The sequence below is a fragment of the Ochotona curzoniae genome, unplaced genomic scaffold (genome assembly GCF_017591425.1).
Source record: "Ochotona curzoniae isolate NIBS_2020 unplaced genomic scaffold, NIBS_Ocur_1.0 contig_291, whole genome shotgun sequence".
Taxonomy (NCBI): Eukaryota; Metazoa; Chordata; class Mammalia; order Lagomorpha; family Ochotonidae; genus Ochotona; species Ochotona curzoniae.
The window spans coordinates 3,288,896-3,303,535 of record NW_024465649.1 but is presented as its reverse complement, the minus strand read 5'-3'; the positions used below and the strand labels follow the sequence as shown (position 1 = coordinate 3,303,535).

Genomic DNA, 14,640 nt, shown 5'->3' with positions numbered 1-14,640 from the left:
ACAGCAGCAGCAGAAACTATGTCAGTAGTTCAACAGCATCCAAACTCAGACATTCTGATATGGGGAACAGAAAACCAACAACTGCCCTAAGCTTTTAGTCTTCAAACAGTGCATTCCTTATTTTAAACTATTCAAGAAGAGTGATGGTGCTGTTAGCACTGTGTTGGTCTGTTGCTTGAGTTTGCTTTACTTCATGAGTTGAAAAAAAAAAAAATAGGCTGACTGTAAGAAATATATTCCAGAGGGCTAGCCAGGCGAATGAAACTCTATTACCTGAAGACTTAATAAAAGTTGGCCAAGGTCTGGTCAACTGAGTAGAATGTAGTTAGGGAGAATCCACTGATGCCCAGTCATGAAGGTGACTTGAGCTTACACTAGTCTCCTAGAATATTTACACATGATCTATACAATACTCTTGCAAGCTGTGAAGCTGGATTTTAGTCCCTGTAGAACAACTAGGCATTCATGTATTTAAAATGCATTCACTAGGGGGAAGCTCAGTCATGTAGCATGCTAATTCCCTGCCTCACAGTGCAGGCATCCCTGTGGGCACCAATTTGTGTCCCAGCTGCTCCATTTCCAACTCAGCTCTCTGCTCATGGCCTGCTTATCCATCCAGTGAATGATGGCTCAAGTCCTTGGACTTCTTCCCTAAATGGGAGACCAGGAAGAAGCTCTTGGTTTCTGACTTTAGCTCAGCTCAGCCATTTGGAGAAGTGAACCAGCAGATGAAAGATCTCTCTCTCTCTCTCTCTCTCTCTCTCTCTCTCCCTCTTCTGTTTCTGTGAAACCTACCTTTCAAATAAAAATAAACTTTTTAAAAATGTAAGAAAGCGTATTCATCCTGCATATGTTCTATGCTGCCTGGAGCTGACAGAAGGACCCAGAGTTGGATGTATACACCTGAATAATGCACAACCCTTAACCTCACAATATTTACCCTGGAGTGTTGGAAACCCTACTCTGAAGGGAAGACAGTGCAAGCAGTGGAGCTGTCAGGCCCCCAGGGCCAACCCAGCAAGCGCCTGGAGGATGCTGCTGGTGGCCACAGGGTGATATCAAAGTCAGGGCTAGGGAAGCAATGCTCAGGACAGAATGATTCATACTTAAAATGAGTCCTATTGAGCAGAAACAGCCTCCTTTGGGACTTTGTTTTTTTTCTAGGCTCTTTTCAAAAGGTTTCACTTTTCACCAAGTTATCTTGTTTTAAATACAATCCACCAATGTTTTATTGAACTGTGCCTGTTTATTGTTGTATCACATAATACAATATAGACATAATTGAATGACGGACACAAGATCAGGATATGGGGGCAGCATGGAGGAAGGAATATCTTAGTTTGGCTTGGTAGGAGTGACAGGGCGGGGGGCCATGTTAGGTCCAGCTTGCAAGAGGAGGTGACCCCTCTGGTGAGTTATAAAGGCTGAGTAGAACTTACCGATAGAACACGGTATATTCTAAAGCATGGAAGATGACAGACCATATTTCCCATTTCTGGCCCAGAGCAAGGCATTGTGACATCTTGTCATTTAGAGGAAATGAATCAGTAACGTAGCTGAGATACAGAGCCAAAGGGAGAAAGGGAGACTACGATTGGTTGTTACACAGTTGGCAGAGGAAAATGAGACATGAGTGGTCACAATATTAAATGCAGGAGTCCTGCCTTTTTTGCAAGGGTTTTTGCAAGAGTATGTTCCAATACTCCAGCAGATGCCTGGAACCACAGCTAATACCCCCACCCTGTGTATATATAATGCTATGTTTTTTAACCTACAAATTCAACGCCTTCTGCAAAGTGTAATTTATAAATTAAGCAAGGTAAGAGATGAATAATAACTATTGCTGAAGAAAGAGAACAATTATACTAATACACTGTAGTAAAAGTTATGTGAATGTGATATCTGTCTCAACTCCAAAAATGCTATGCTCATTCTTTGTGTGATATGAAAGGATGCAATGCCTACTTGATGACATAAAGTGAGGTGTGCACTGTGGGCATTGTGCATTGTGGTGTAGCGTTAGGGTTTCACATACTGACTGGATGCTACATTTGATCTGAGAACTAAGACAGCTGCTAGTGGCATGTACAGTGTGGGCATCCTCTACAGAGGGATGATTCACAACTTAGATAGCATGGGGCAGAAAATCAGAGGTGTTCATTAAACTGCTTAGAACAGCAAACGATTTAAAACTCGGAGATTATTTATTTCTGGAAGCTTCCTCTTAAGACTTTCAGACCATGACTGAATATAGGCAACTGAAGCAACACCACAGATAAGATGACACTACTGTGAGTTTTTTTCACTCCCTGTATTAACCAAGGTTCTCTAGAAAGCATAATCCATGGGATACATATACAGGTACATGAAGGGGCATTTATTAGGGTGAATGGCTCATTCAATTATATAGCTGAGGGCCTGGCATTGTAGTACAGTCAGGTTAGCTGCTGCCCGCTATACCAACATCTCATAGGAATGTCAGTTCAAGTCCCAATTGCTCCTCTTCAAATCCAGCAACCTGCTAATGCACTTGCAAAAGCAACAGAAGTTGGTTCAACTGCTTGGGCTCTACCAAACATATGGAAACCCAGAAGGAGTTCCAGGAGCTTGGTGTGGGCCTGGTCTCTCCCTGACTCTTGCAGCCATTTGGGGAAGTGAACCAGCAGATGGAAGATTTGTCTCTCTTTCTCCCTGAAACTCTGCCTTTGAAAATGAATGGATTAATGAACAAATAAGTAATTTACAAAAAACTCACAAGATTTAACAAACCCTGATGCCTGAGAAGGTTTATAGTAGCACATGAGCAGGTTGGAGACCCTGGCATTATGGCAGTGAAACATAGCCCATGTGCCAGGGACCCAGGAACAAGAAGCCCAGAGTGTAACTTGTGGTGGGAGACTTACACTTAAGTGTCATCCCAGGGAGCCTCTGGTGTATACAAGTCCAAATGGCAGAAATTGACATCCACAGCAGTAACAGAGTGTGCCCATGCCCTCGGAGTGAGGCACAAATTCACCTTCTGTGCTCGGTGTCTCCAGATCTCTAGCCAACTGCCAGTGTGCACGCACATTGAGACTGGGTCTTCCCATCCATCTAACCTGTCTTGGGAATGCCCACACAAACACACCTCCCCAAAATCTTTTTTTAAAATATTATTTGATATTTTTTAATGAAGTCAATTGTCACCTAAAATTAGCCATCTCATTATGACAGACAACAAAATCATATACATAGTACAATCCAAATGAACAATTAAACTTGAAAATTAAAAAATGAATTTAGCAAGGACTTCAGATTTAACATGAATATTATCAAATCAACTGTATTTTTATGTACTCAAACCTACAAATAGAAAAATCAAATTTATAAATATCACTTATGTCAGCATAAAAATGTAGCAAAGGGATCCATGAGACATTTATACTAAAAGTTACAAAGCATTTTGAAAAAATATTTTAAATCAAAGGAAGCAGAGAAAGACATCTAATGTTCATGGTTTATGTAAGTTCTTCCCAAAGTAACCTATAGTCTATCATGCCAGACTAGTGGCTGAATCCTCAAAAAGCTTCACTCTGATTGAATTTTTATAGATCAAGTTCCTATCCTTGAAATAGGCACCTTGTTCACATAACCCGGAAGCCATCAGGCTCTGATTTAGAACCAATCCCAGCAGAGCATTGGAGGAAAAATGGAGGAAAATGGAGACAGGCATGGAGCAGGCAATCAGTGTGCACGCCACAATCTTTAGATACGAAGGATTTGTACAAAACCCAAAGCTTGATGAGAAAGTGTTTGACAAGTGCAGAGGGAGAAGCAGTCTGTAAAAAGAACGACTTGCACAGTAACAGAAGTGTATTTATATGGCATATTTGGGATTGGTGGGAAATACATGGTTGTGGGGAGAAGTAGAAGATAGGGTAGGAAGTGTGCAGATGATAAAGAGCCTGGTTTCTGTTTAAAATATTTAGACTTCATCCTGAAGTGTTAGGATAACCAACTGGAAACTCTGAGGTAGGAAAAATACTCAAGAAACTATTTAGCAAGGGAGAAAAAATGAAGTAGCTGCCAAAGGCAACCGAGATCAGCTGATGGTGACTGCTGAAGGGGCCCTAAACCTGGCTCTTCTGATGCAGGATTTCATTGAATACTTACAACAACCACTTGGAAAAAGATAGGCACCTTACCTAGAGTCGCATGATCAGTTTACAGCAAAGCCAGAACGTTGTCAGCCATGCTAATTGATTCCTGGCTTGGCATTCAGCTGTGACACCACAGCTAGATGATGATGGAGAAGAAAATTCCATGCAGAGATGTATTTAGGAATTCCATTGTTAGACTTTGGTTGTGGCTTGACTTTACTTCCATGAAACACTGCCACCATGCTGTTCCTCTTTCTTCAATGAACCTTTTCTATCATTGGTCCCCTTAACTCTGGATTGGTTTCTGCTCTCTACTTTCTGAAAACTTGCTCTTTCAGAGGCTTTCCCCCATCCCCCAAAGGCATCGTCTATCGATCTGTATGTTGATTTGACCCAGGTCTCCTATTTCCAGTCCCAATTTCTCAGTCACACTCTGAAAAGTCATTTTGACTTGCCTGTCCTTCCATCACCTAAAACCCCTATCTAAAATTAAACTCATATTTTATTTCAGTTTTGTTTGATGCTTTCTCTCAATAGCAAAACTAATCTTCTGGGCTTTAGAAGAATATTCCATTGTAACAGTCCTACACCTTTCATACCCTGCCAGACAATTGCTGGAGTCAGTTCTTTAGCGTTGGCTTAGAGTCTTCCCTTCCCTTTTGTAAGTCTGCACCCACCGTACCATGAGCTCTCAGATTCTCACACTTACATTGCTGCATTTGTTTCCTGTCTGGTCTCCTACATTTAAATTCCTTTATTGACTCTATCCTGCATAGTATTCCCAAAGAACACCCTTGCTCAAACACCGACTTCATAATTGCCTTGTTCAGAAATGACAGATGACTCTTCCTTACCTAACGAATCAGAAAAAAAACAAATTTTAGTCTATATTCTGCCTAAATTTGAGCCATTGCCCACTTGGAAATCCAATGCCTATAAACTTGAACTCTCCACTTTAATCAAAGTCCTTAGTGTTATCATGTTTTCTCCCAACATTGTGTATCTAAGCAGGCACATCCCTTCTCTTTCCCATCCAAACTGCTGCTAATTCTGTTTGCTTCCTTTCTTCCAGACCCAAATCTCAAGTGGCTCTCTCACTGATGGCTTCAAAACATAGCTACATTTAGCCCCCTCAGCCTCTCCTCTTATTGCCCCTGCCAAAGAACTATCTGTTATTATATTCTCTAAACATCTGTGTTAAACCTGTAAGGCTTTATTGTGCTAATATAGAAAGCCTTTCTACTCACCAGCCTTGGTATGTATCTTATTTTCCCAATAGGAAAATAGGCTTTAATGTTCAGTTTAAAATTGTGTCTTCTACTTATTTATATTCATGCTGTCAAGGATAAAACTGAATAAGTTCCTGTTATTGGTTGAAACTGTATGCTCATGTATTTTTTTTATACTGCATACATCCATATAAACTTAGTTTATCTGAATAATAGAAAAATATACTCACTGGCCTCTCACTTTAAAAGGGCTGTTTCCTTTATAGAATTGAATATACGAATATCCTCAAATGTTTCAGACATTGTGCTTTGTATATTCAACCTATACTAAAGTTCTACCTTTTAGGGTAATATTTTTAATTATTCTGGGGGGGGAGGGGAAGAAAGCCCCTGAAGGCTAACAGTTTGAAATTGAACAGGACACCCTTGGGAAGGGAAAGGGGTCACAGGTCTTCGTCAAACAGACAAAAAACAATGGAGACGATTGTGCCTGAAGATGGTGTATTTTTTTTCACGAGACAGTGTGTTGACAGTTTCCTTCCTCTTGGGTCATTGTTGTCTGCTAAACGACCTGTGACAGCAAATTGATCACAAGCTTTTTCGTGCAGGAGATATAATGCAGCCTTTCATTTGGTTACCTCCGTTGCCAAATGGTGAAACATTTCATTGGCAAATTAATGTTAGTTTAGTATATCATTTAGTAGTGGAAAGCATGGCATGCGGCTCTGGAAGCAATAATAACCATGATTAATTTATCTTCACCTAGTCTCAGATTTCTACTTAAGTGTGATTGCAAAAGCAATAACACATTTGAAAAGTATTAAGTCTTAACATTAGGTGTCTGTATTGTTATTTAAATAAATAAATGCACTAACACGTTTAGATATTGCCCCAAGACATTCAAAACTGGGTCAAATATTTACTTTGAGGGACCTACAATCTGCCTGGAAAAATTAGGGCCAACACACTTGTTCTGACTGGAAAGTTGCTGCTTCTTGCAAGGAGCTGGGAACCGAAGCTGGAACACAAGCCTACTGCAGAGCACATTTGGTGTTGCCCTTCAGTTTGAGCCAGTTCAGTGATGATACCACGTGTCTCAGAACAGCCACAAGCTTCTCCTCCTCTTTGTATATCTGATTTTCCAATAAATCTTTAAAAAAAGCAACCACAAGGAATGTTCTGTTTATGGAGTGTTAAGAATCTCTTTGTTAAAAAAAAAAATTTCGTAGAGAAAAAACAGAAAAATTCAGTTATTTGAAAGGCTGCTTCATTGCTTCCATTTACTACTTTTTAATGATGTTTGCGCTCCCTTGAGGACATACTAATGCCAGCACAGGGAAAGAAATGTATTGGTAGAAGTTTTCGAAGAACAGATCTTTTTCCCCTCTCTTTGCAAGTGGCTCGATCTGGTGTAAAAATGAAACTCATCTCAACTCTAGTGCTTTTTATTTTCTCCTAAAAGTAAGAAGGGAACAAAGGTGATTTCACTAAAATGTGTGAGAATAGATCAAGGAAACTACTGGGAGAGCATTTATAGGTATAATGCTTTGTTTAACATTCTTTTGTAATGCTAGGGAGCATGGGCAGGTGCCTTAAATATGTGTGTGTTTTATAATATATATATGGATATATGTTTATATTTGTTATTGGAAAATGTTTTGGGTAGATTCTTCTCTCTATAATTTCAATTCATTAGGATAAAATTAATGATATGTCCATTTCTTAGAAATCTACATGTATAAATTTGCACAAGTCTTTATTGTGATGAGATACTGTTATCTGAAATGTTGCCTGGATAAACGGCTTTTTAAAAACACATTTGCAAATTATTCACTGTGCGATGTTTATTTCCATTTTTCAGAACCATTAGAGCAATCTCATTTTATGAATACCACAAGACATGGTCTGGAATAGCTACATCAAAAACCTCAGCATTCTACAGAACTCCATGTAAGATGATCTAGCCTTATCCTGTGTCCTTAGGAATATATCAATCTGTACATTATTCTCAGCTTGTCCCTCTTTCAAAGGATAATTGATATGTATCTGCTAGATACGGGTGATAAACTTCCCTATTGGCTTTATCTATTGGTCATTAACAGCTATCAATTTAGTTCCTCTTTTGTAGAGTCTGAAGTCTACTTACAACACAGAAAGAAAGACATTTGGAGGAATAAAAGGTGTTCTTCATCTTAAGGAGGTTTGCTATCCTCCCTACACCCCAGACAGATGACCTCAGAGCTCATGAGAACATTTTAATTCTTTTTTTTTTTTTTAAGATTTATTTTATCCCCATTACAAAGTCAGATATACAGAGAGGAGGAGAGACAGAGAGGAAGATCTTCCGTCCGATGATTCACTCCCCAAGTGAGCGCAACGGCCGATGCTATGCAGGTCCGAAGCCAGGAGCCAGGAACTTCCTCCAGGTCTCCCACGCGGGTGCAGGGTCCCAAAGCTTTGGGCCATCCTCGACTGCTTTCCCAGGCCACAGGCAGGGATCTGGATGGGAAGTGGGGCTGCTGGGACTAGAACCGGCACCCATATGAGATCCCAGGCGTGCAAGGCGAGGACCTTAACCACTTGCGCCACCGCACCAGGCCCAAGAAAGATTTTAATTTTAAACATACTTATTATATAAGCCAAATGAAGTATTAGGTGGAAATCCAGCAAGTAAACATAAGAACCTAAGGTTACCCAATTATGCTAGTCTAAGAATCATGTCAGCCTTGTACACTGGGAATCAAAGGACGCAACGTGAGAGCTGGACAACTTTCTGGCCCCATTTCATTGACTCTCTAGAGTACTGTTGCATCGTTTGAACCCAAGTAGGTTGTCCAGTTGCACACACTTAATAAGAGAGGACTTCGCCTCAGCCGGGCTGCTGCATCCTGCTGGTGTCCAGATTCAGTTGTCCTTTTCTTATTTGAACTCACTTCCCACTGTCCCCTGGACTTCGAGGACACCGTGTGGTTGTGAGTTTTATTTTCCCCTTCTCTGCCTCTTTCCTTTCTCTTCCTCCGTCTTTCTGGAAGACTTTTTCCACTGCCATGTGTTCCATACACCTGCATACCAACCTTTCCTAAAGCCACATTCCTAGTCCTTTTCTGGGTTGTACGTGCGTATTTACAAGGTGCATTAGACATCTCACCTTACTCGTATTAAAGACATCTTGAAGGAACTCCAGTATTTTGTTCCCAAACCCAATTCTTCCTGCTTTAGTTCCTCTCTGTTAATGGTAGATAGATTGCTACATATTTTTTCAACTAATCCAGAATATTTCATAAACCTGTTGATCGCTCTCATTAAACCTAAGTTTCTTCCACTTCAACATTTAGAATGTCTCCATTCTACTGCATCCTCATGAACACTGCCATTATTTGGAGTCTCACTATATGTCATCATCGTGATCGTTTTCTACTATTGCAATAACGTTACCTAGTCTCAAGGCACAAATTACAGAAAAAAAAATACTGGGCTTAAGAAATATTATAAAGAGCAATTTTAGATCAGTAACTTTTAAGAAATCACATGTTCTTTCAGGAAGTTGGTCTTTAATTATTTTCTGATTATAGATTATCAACCTTATAAATGAATGGTTAAAGGTGTTTTAAGTTGCTTTACAGTGCACAGAATTTTGCTACTCAAACCACTATAAAGGATTCTGTCATTTTCAATATTAGAGGGTGTGAATATTTACTTCCTTTCAAAGCTTCGTAATTGAGTGTTACACATTGTCTTCCTAAATGTCCGGGAAGCACTGAATGAAGTGTTTAGGTTCCAGAGGTGATGACCCTTAACCCTACAAATGTGGCGGCTCGTAACGTTAACTGGCATTCACTAAGGAATGACCCAAAGTCAGAATCCTCCAACCAAACAGCAAAGAGATGGTTATAGAATGCTGCTGTCTAGAGTATCATGGAAATGCACAGGGCCACTTGGATATCCCAAACTGCTAGAGAGTGAAGTAATAGAAGCACGTGCCAAAGCTTAAGGAGATTTGGAAATGATTGCTTTGAAATAAAAAATGATTGAAAAAGCCAACGAAGATATTGAGGCGCCACTGACAACAATTCCTTCTTCAAACTTTTTCATCTTCTTCTTTCCACATCTGCCACTATGCTAGTGTGTAATGCAGCCCCCTTTGTAAAAGCAATAGCTGGTAACCTTATCTTTAGCCCAGAAGAATTTCTAAGATTTGAATGTAACACTTGGTGCAAGATTTCACAATCACCCTGCCTCTTCTTCCCCTGTGGAATTGTTCTAAGACTGTTCCGCTAGCTTTCCTCCAATAATAACCAGCACTTAATTAAAAAACAATTAAATGTAAACCTCACATGTGCTGCTGGACATTTTGTCTTTTGATAGTTCATCTGGATGTGATCCAATGCTATCTTTTTTTAATGGCCTAATTTCCTGGCAATAATAAACATGAAGCTTTTAGATCACAGAATACTTCTACAGCAACTGAGAAATAAAAGGGAAACCCCTACTAGCTTCATTTTCTACAGTTACATATATCTCACTGCAAAGAGCAGTGAGCTTTTGGACATATTTTGACCTGCTCTGTTTCAGACCTGGGCCGCTTCACTCCTCCTCAGGCAACCCAGTGGTCCCCTGCTCCTGGGAGGTCACTACATTAATGCCGAGTTTAGTGTGGACACCCGCTGGGCATAGCGCACTGCAGCCCAGTGACCCTCCTGCACTGGCCTTCAGCGACCCTCCCGCCTCAGCCTCCTGAGTAGCTGGGACTACCGATGCGCTCCACCGCACTGGCTTTTGGGCATACTTTAAGAGCGTCGTTCTTCAGGATGAGTAATAACGTTTTGATTTGTAGGATTAACTCTTTCCCATACCTTTGTGCCACAAATGTTTCCTTAGGCTTGGATGCCAGAATACTAAGCTTGTTCCTTTAACATGCAGTTCACAGAGCACACTCAAACATACAATGTTATGAAAATCATCCCAATCCAGGAATCTTATATTCATTGATTTGAGCGTTGATTTGATTGTTTCATGAATATTTAATACATGTCATGTATGGTAGTATACTAACCCTAGGAGCTTAGGCATTAGAATTATTTACCCCGTTTTACAAATGAGAAAAACAAGACAGGTAAAAACCAAGCAGCGTACCCAAGGCAAACTGGAGGGAATTTTACCTCTCACGTGTGAGGGAGACTGCCACGTTGGAGAAACGGTGAGTCCTGGAACTATCAAGGGTTGGTCCTGGCTCTGTCCGTTGCCAGCCGTAAGTTGCTTAACCTCGCCTCATCCAAGTCCTTCCATTGTAAAATGAGAATAAACACAGAGGAAGGAAGTACTCAGCAAGTAAGTGCTCCATAAATGTGGCTTTTCCTCACTGAGTGGGCTGTGGTTCAGACTTAAACCAGGTCCTGACTTTGCTGCTTCTTCTATCATACTAGCCTGACTCCATCCATATCACAGCAAAATTATCGCTGCACGATAAAATGGTTAAGTTCAGACTCTGACATGTGTGCAGTAAATTTTCCAGTAGTTACAAGCTTTGGTTCTTAACCAAGGCAATGATATGGGAAAAATGCACCAATGTTCTCTGCCCATCACTACAAAATGGCAAGTAAAAGGATTGGCAAAAAACAAATGGATACATATGGTTGTGGGCAATAGTGCCTTAACGACAGAATATGATCCCCATAAGGAAATGTTTATGCAGAGCATTCCTCCAGACCAGTGTACACAGGAACACAGAGCACAGGCTTCCTGATGTTTGCTTGCTGTCATCAAGGCAGAGCCAACAGCCTGAAGCATCGTGGGGATGCTTGCTTTCACCCCAGGAAACTTTCCTTCTTTGAGTCTTTGAGCCAGCAATAAAGACAAGTCTCTCTGAAACATATTGAGATGCAAGAAGCGGTATCACCTGGTTCCAATGCAGTGGTTCATAGTCCACTGCTCATCAGAACCACCTGAGGTGCTTGTAAAAATTCCAATAGAAGGGGCATGCCCCAGGCCAATTACATCAGGATCCCTGGGAATAGAACCAGGCACTGGTAGTTTTTAAAGCTCTCCAGGTGACGACAATGTGCAGCCAAGGTTGGGAAGGCTCCAGTGGGAAGAGTGTGATGTCAGAAGTCAAGAATTCCTTAGCCTTGTACTAGTTTTGCACACACAGATAAGTGAGTTTAAGTTAGCTACCAAAGTCTACTGACAAGATAATCTACCTCTAAGTGACCCTGTGATCAATATGAGACCAAATGTGTGCAAATAAAAGCTGCTGAGACAAGTTAGTGCTGGTGTATTCCATTGCAAGTAACAAACAGCAATGGGCAATAAACTCTCAGGTCAATTTCTACCAGCATTGGACAGGAAGTGTGTCACAGTAAAAAAAAAAATAGTATGGGTCCAGTGAGATCCAGCAATCCTCAGAAGAAACTACAGGGAAGGAGAATTATATTATGGAGACAAGAGGGAGCTTTCCCCCTACAAAATCTTTCAGATTACAAAGTGACCACAGAAACAAAATACAATAATGATAAAAGAATTAGAACTTTCAGAAGTTATAGTTAAAGTTTCATTCTTTCTCTGCTCTCTCTCTGTCTTCATTATTCCCCCACAATCAGCATTGTTTGCTGACCATCTTCTCTGTCTAGACAGTTGGCCGAGTGCTGGAGACAAAAAAATACATGTTGTGATAAGCTTTTTAAAGAGTTTATAGGCAGTTGGTAGGAGGCAGATGAGTGGAAAACGTAAAGGGATAGAATTTGAGAAGTATTTGTACAAAGTTTGTACAAAGTCCCATGGCATTTTCATGATTGTAAAGAAAGCAAGACAGCAAGATGAGTTAATGATATAAAATTAATGGGACTATTCAGGAAGAGTGACACATCATTGGGGCTTTGTAATGATGGGAAGGGACTGTCCTCCCTATCCCAACATAAAGTGTAAGGAAGGCAATTGCAAAACAGTTTAAGAAAAGATATGAATTATCCTTGAACTGAAGTCTCAAAAAGAAAAATCGCATTTGTAAAAGGTTAAATTTTGACTGCAAGTCATGAAAATTCCCAATGAGAGCATGTAATCTTTCTTTCTTTGCTTATTAGTAGAGTGGATATCTACTTTACATGTGTCCAGAAAATGGCAAGAATTCTATTACTGGTAGCTATTACTAATCACCTGAAATAAATAATGAGCCTTTGATAAGAACTCTGGGAAGCTAAGGTTTGTTTCTTTAATGAAAGGGCAGAATATATATATATATGTATATATGATAAAATTCTAAAATCAATAAGCGTGTACACATATGCATTCTTGTGTATACTTGAAACAACAAAATAAAGAGTAGATAGAAATATTGCTGGTGAAAATCAAGTCCTATTAATAAAAGAAGAAAAGATATTAGGTAGGTCTTTTTTTCTATCAATGGCAAATGCCATCAAGCTAAGGTGAAAGAATAAGTTAATGACTGTTAAAGTGAGCCCGGAGAGCACAAGACTAATGGAGAGCATCTAGTTGGTTAAGTAGTTCAAGACTGTAAACAGCACAATGAATGACAAGGGTTAGAGGGAGGTAAGTATTTGTGGGAGTGTGATCTGACTTAACAACATGTCAGATAAACATTAACAATGCCTTAATCATGGCATGTTTTCCAAAAATCTTACATGACTTTGATGACAAAAGGTTTATAATTATATGATTTCCAGAAAATACTAATGCCAATTTGAATTAACAGTAGTGTAGTTAGTACACAGGTCAAGGAAGATAGTAAGTCATTCTTGTGTCTGGTTTTCAAAATAAAACAAGCCCCAGTCTGGTTCTGAACACACCAACAAGGTTCACCCCAGGACAGCAGAGATGTTTAAGTCTCTTAGAAAATCACATCCTAACAAGAAGGTGAAGGATCTTAGCTCTCTCCTGAGAGATGCCTTCTAATCCAGTATTGGCAGAGGGCTCTCACCTGCCGGAGCAGGGAGAGATCACTCAGTTTTGTTCCTTGAGTCAGAACTAAGAGCAGTAAAATTATGAATCATGAAGACTAAGGAAGGATGTTGTAGCCCTTGTTACCCACCAGTGGGACAGGCAGTTTCCCAAACACAAGGTGAAGCATTTTCTGTGTGTTGACAAAGAGTTAATTCAGAGCCAGGATGCTCATCTGTTAAGATTCTACCATCTGTAATTTCAGGGCTTGCCTTCTGTAACAGTGGGTAAGTCCACTGCTTGGAACAATTGCACTCCATAATGGAGAGCCAGCCTGAGTTGAGGCTGCTCCACTCCAATCCCACTTTCTGCCACTGCCTCCTGGGATGCAGCAAATGATGGCTTCCATCATTTGGGAGAACTGTATGGAAAGTCCTGGTTGCTGTGCACATTATGGGAAGTGAATTAGTGAGTAAAAGATTCTCTTTCTTTCTGATTTTCAAGTAGACAAAGATACATTTTTAAAAATCTGTGACGTCTCTTCCAGCTTGCTTTTTCTTTTTTTCTTAAGGATTTGTTTATCTATTTGAAAGGCAGAAAGAGAGATAGAGAGGAGAGAGGGGAAAAGAAAGATCTTCCATCTGCTAGTTCTAGGACAACTTGAATTCAGGAGCCTTCCCCAGGTTTCCCATGTGGGTGCAGGGGCTCAAGCACAGACATTTGGACCATTCTCTGCTGTTTCCCCAGGCACATCAGCTGCGAGCTGGATAGGGAAGTGAAGCAGCTGGAACTTGAACCAGCGTCCATATACAATGTTGGTGCTGCAGACAGCAGCTGCACATGCCCCTTGGTGCTGACCCAAAATTATTATTTTTCTACTTCAAGTATGAACTTCTTAAACTATGATGTCTGTGATTTCTTTATGGGTTATTTTTGATAATTTATCATGATTGTTTAAAAAAAAACACAAAATTTCAACAAGTTGAAAAATCTAGTTGTTTTTTTATTAGTGGTTCATGGTTCAGGTAGCTGGCATGTCACCTAAAGAACAGGTCCTTGTTCCAGAGGCCACGGCTAAGCAGATGCTTGCACAGGGCATGAAGAATGGGAACAAGGACGCAGAATAAGTGGAAAAATGGATCCGTTCGCATTAGGATGTTTCACACTACTTACCTTACAACCAGGAAACCAGAAGGGACTTCCTTCTCATGTTGGTTCAGATTTCCAGGGTCCCTTCTAATAATTGGCTGCTATGAATTTCTTAAGAAAAACTTATCTGTTTCCTTGAAAGTTTCAGCTTGGTTTCAAGGCACATAGGGTAAATGACTCCATTTTGGTTTGGCCTTTGGGGGCTTAGGAAAGAGCACAGTCAAAACAATGAC

General features: G+C 40.3%; 1 protein-coding gene across 1 annotated transcript in view; it reads left to right on the top strand.

Moving 5' to 3' along the window:
- Positions 1-14,640, top strand: part of UBE2U (ubiquitin conjugating enzyme E2 U) — a 50,057-nt gene that overhangs the window by 18,000 nt on the left and 17,417 nt on the right. The window contains exon 7 of the mRNA XM_040978640.1: positions 7,230-7,318. Within this exon, the coding sequence (XP_040834574.1) occupies positions 7,230-7,318 (89 nt within the window). The remainder of the gene's footprint in view (positions 1-7,229; positions 7,319-14,640) is intronic.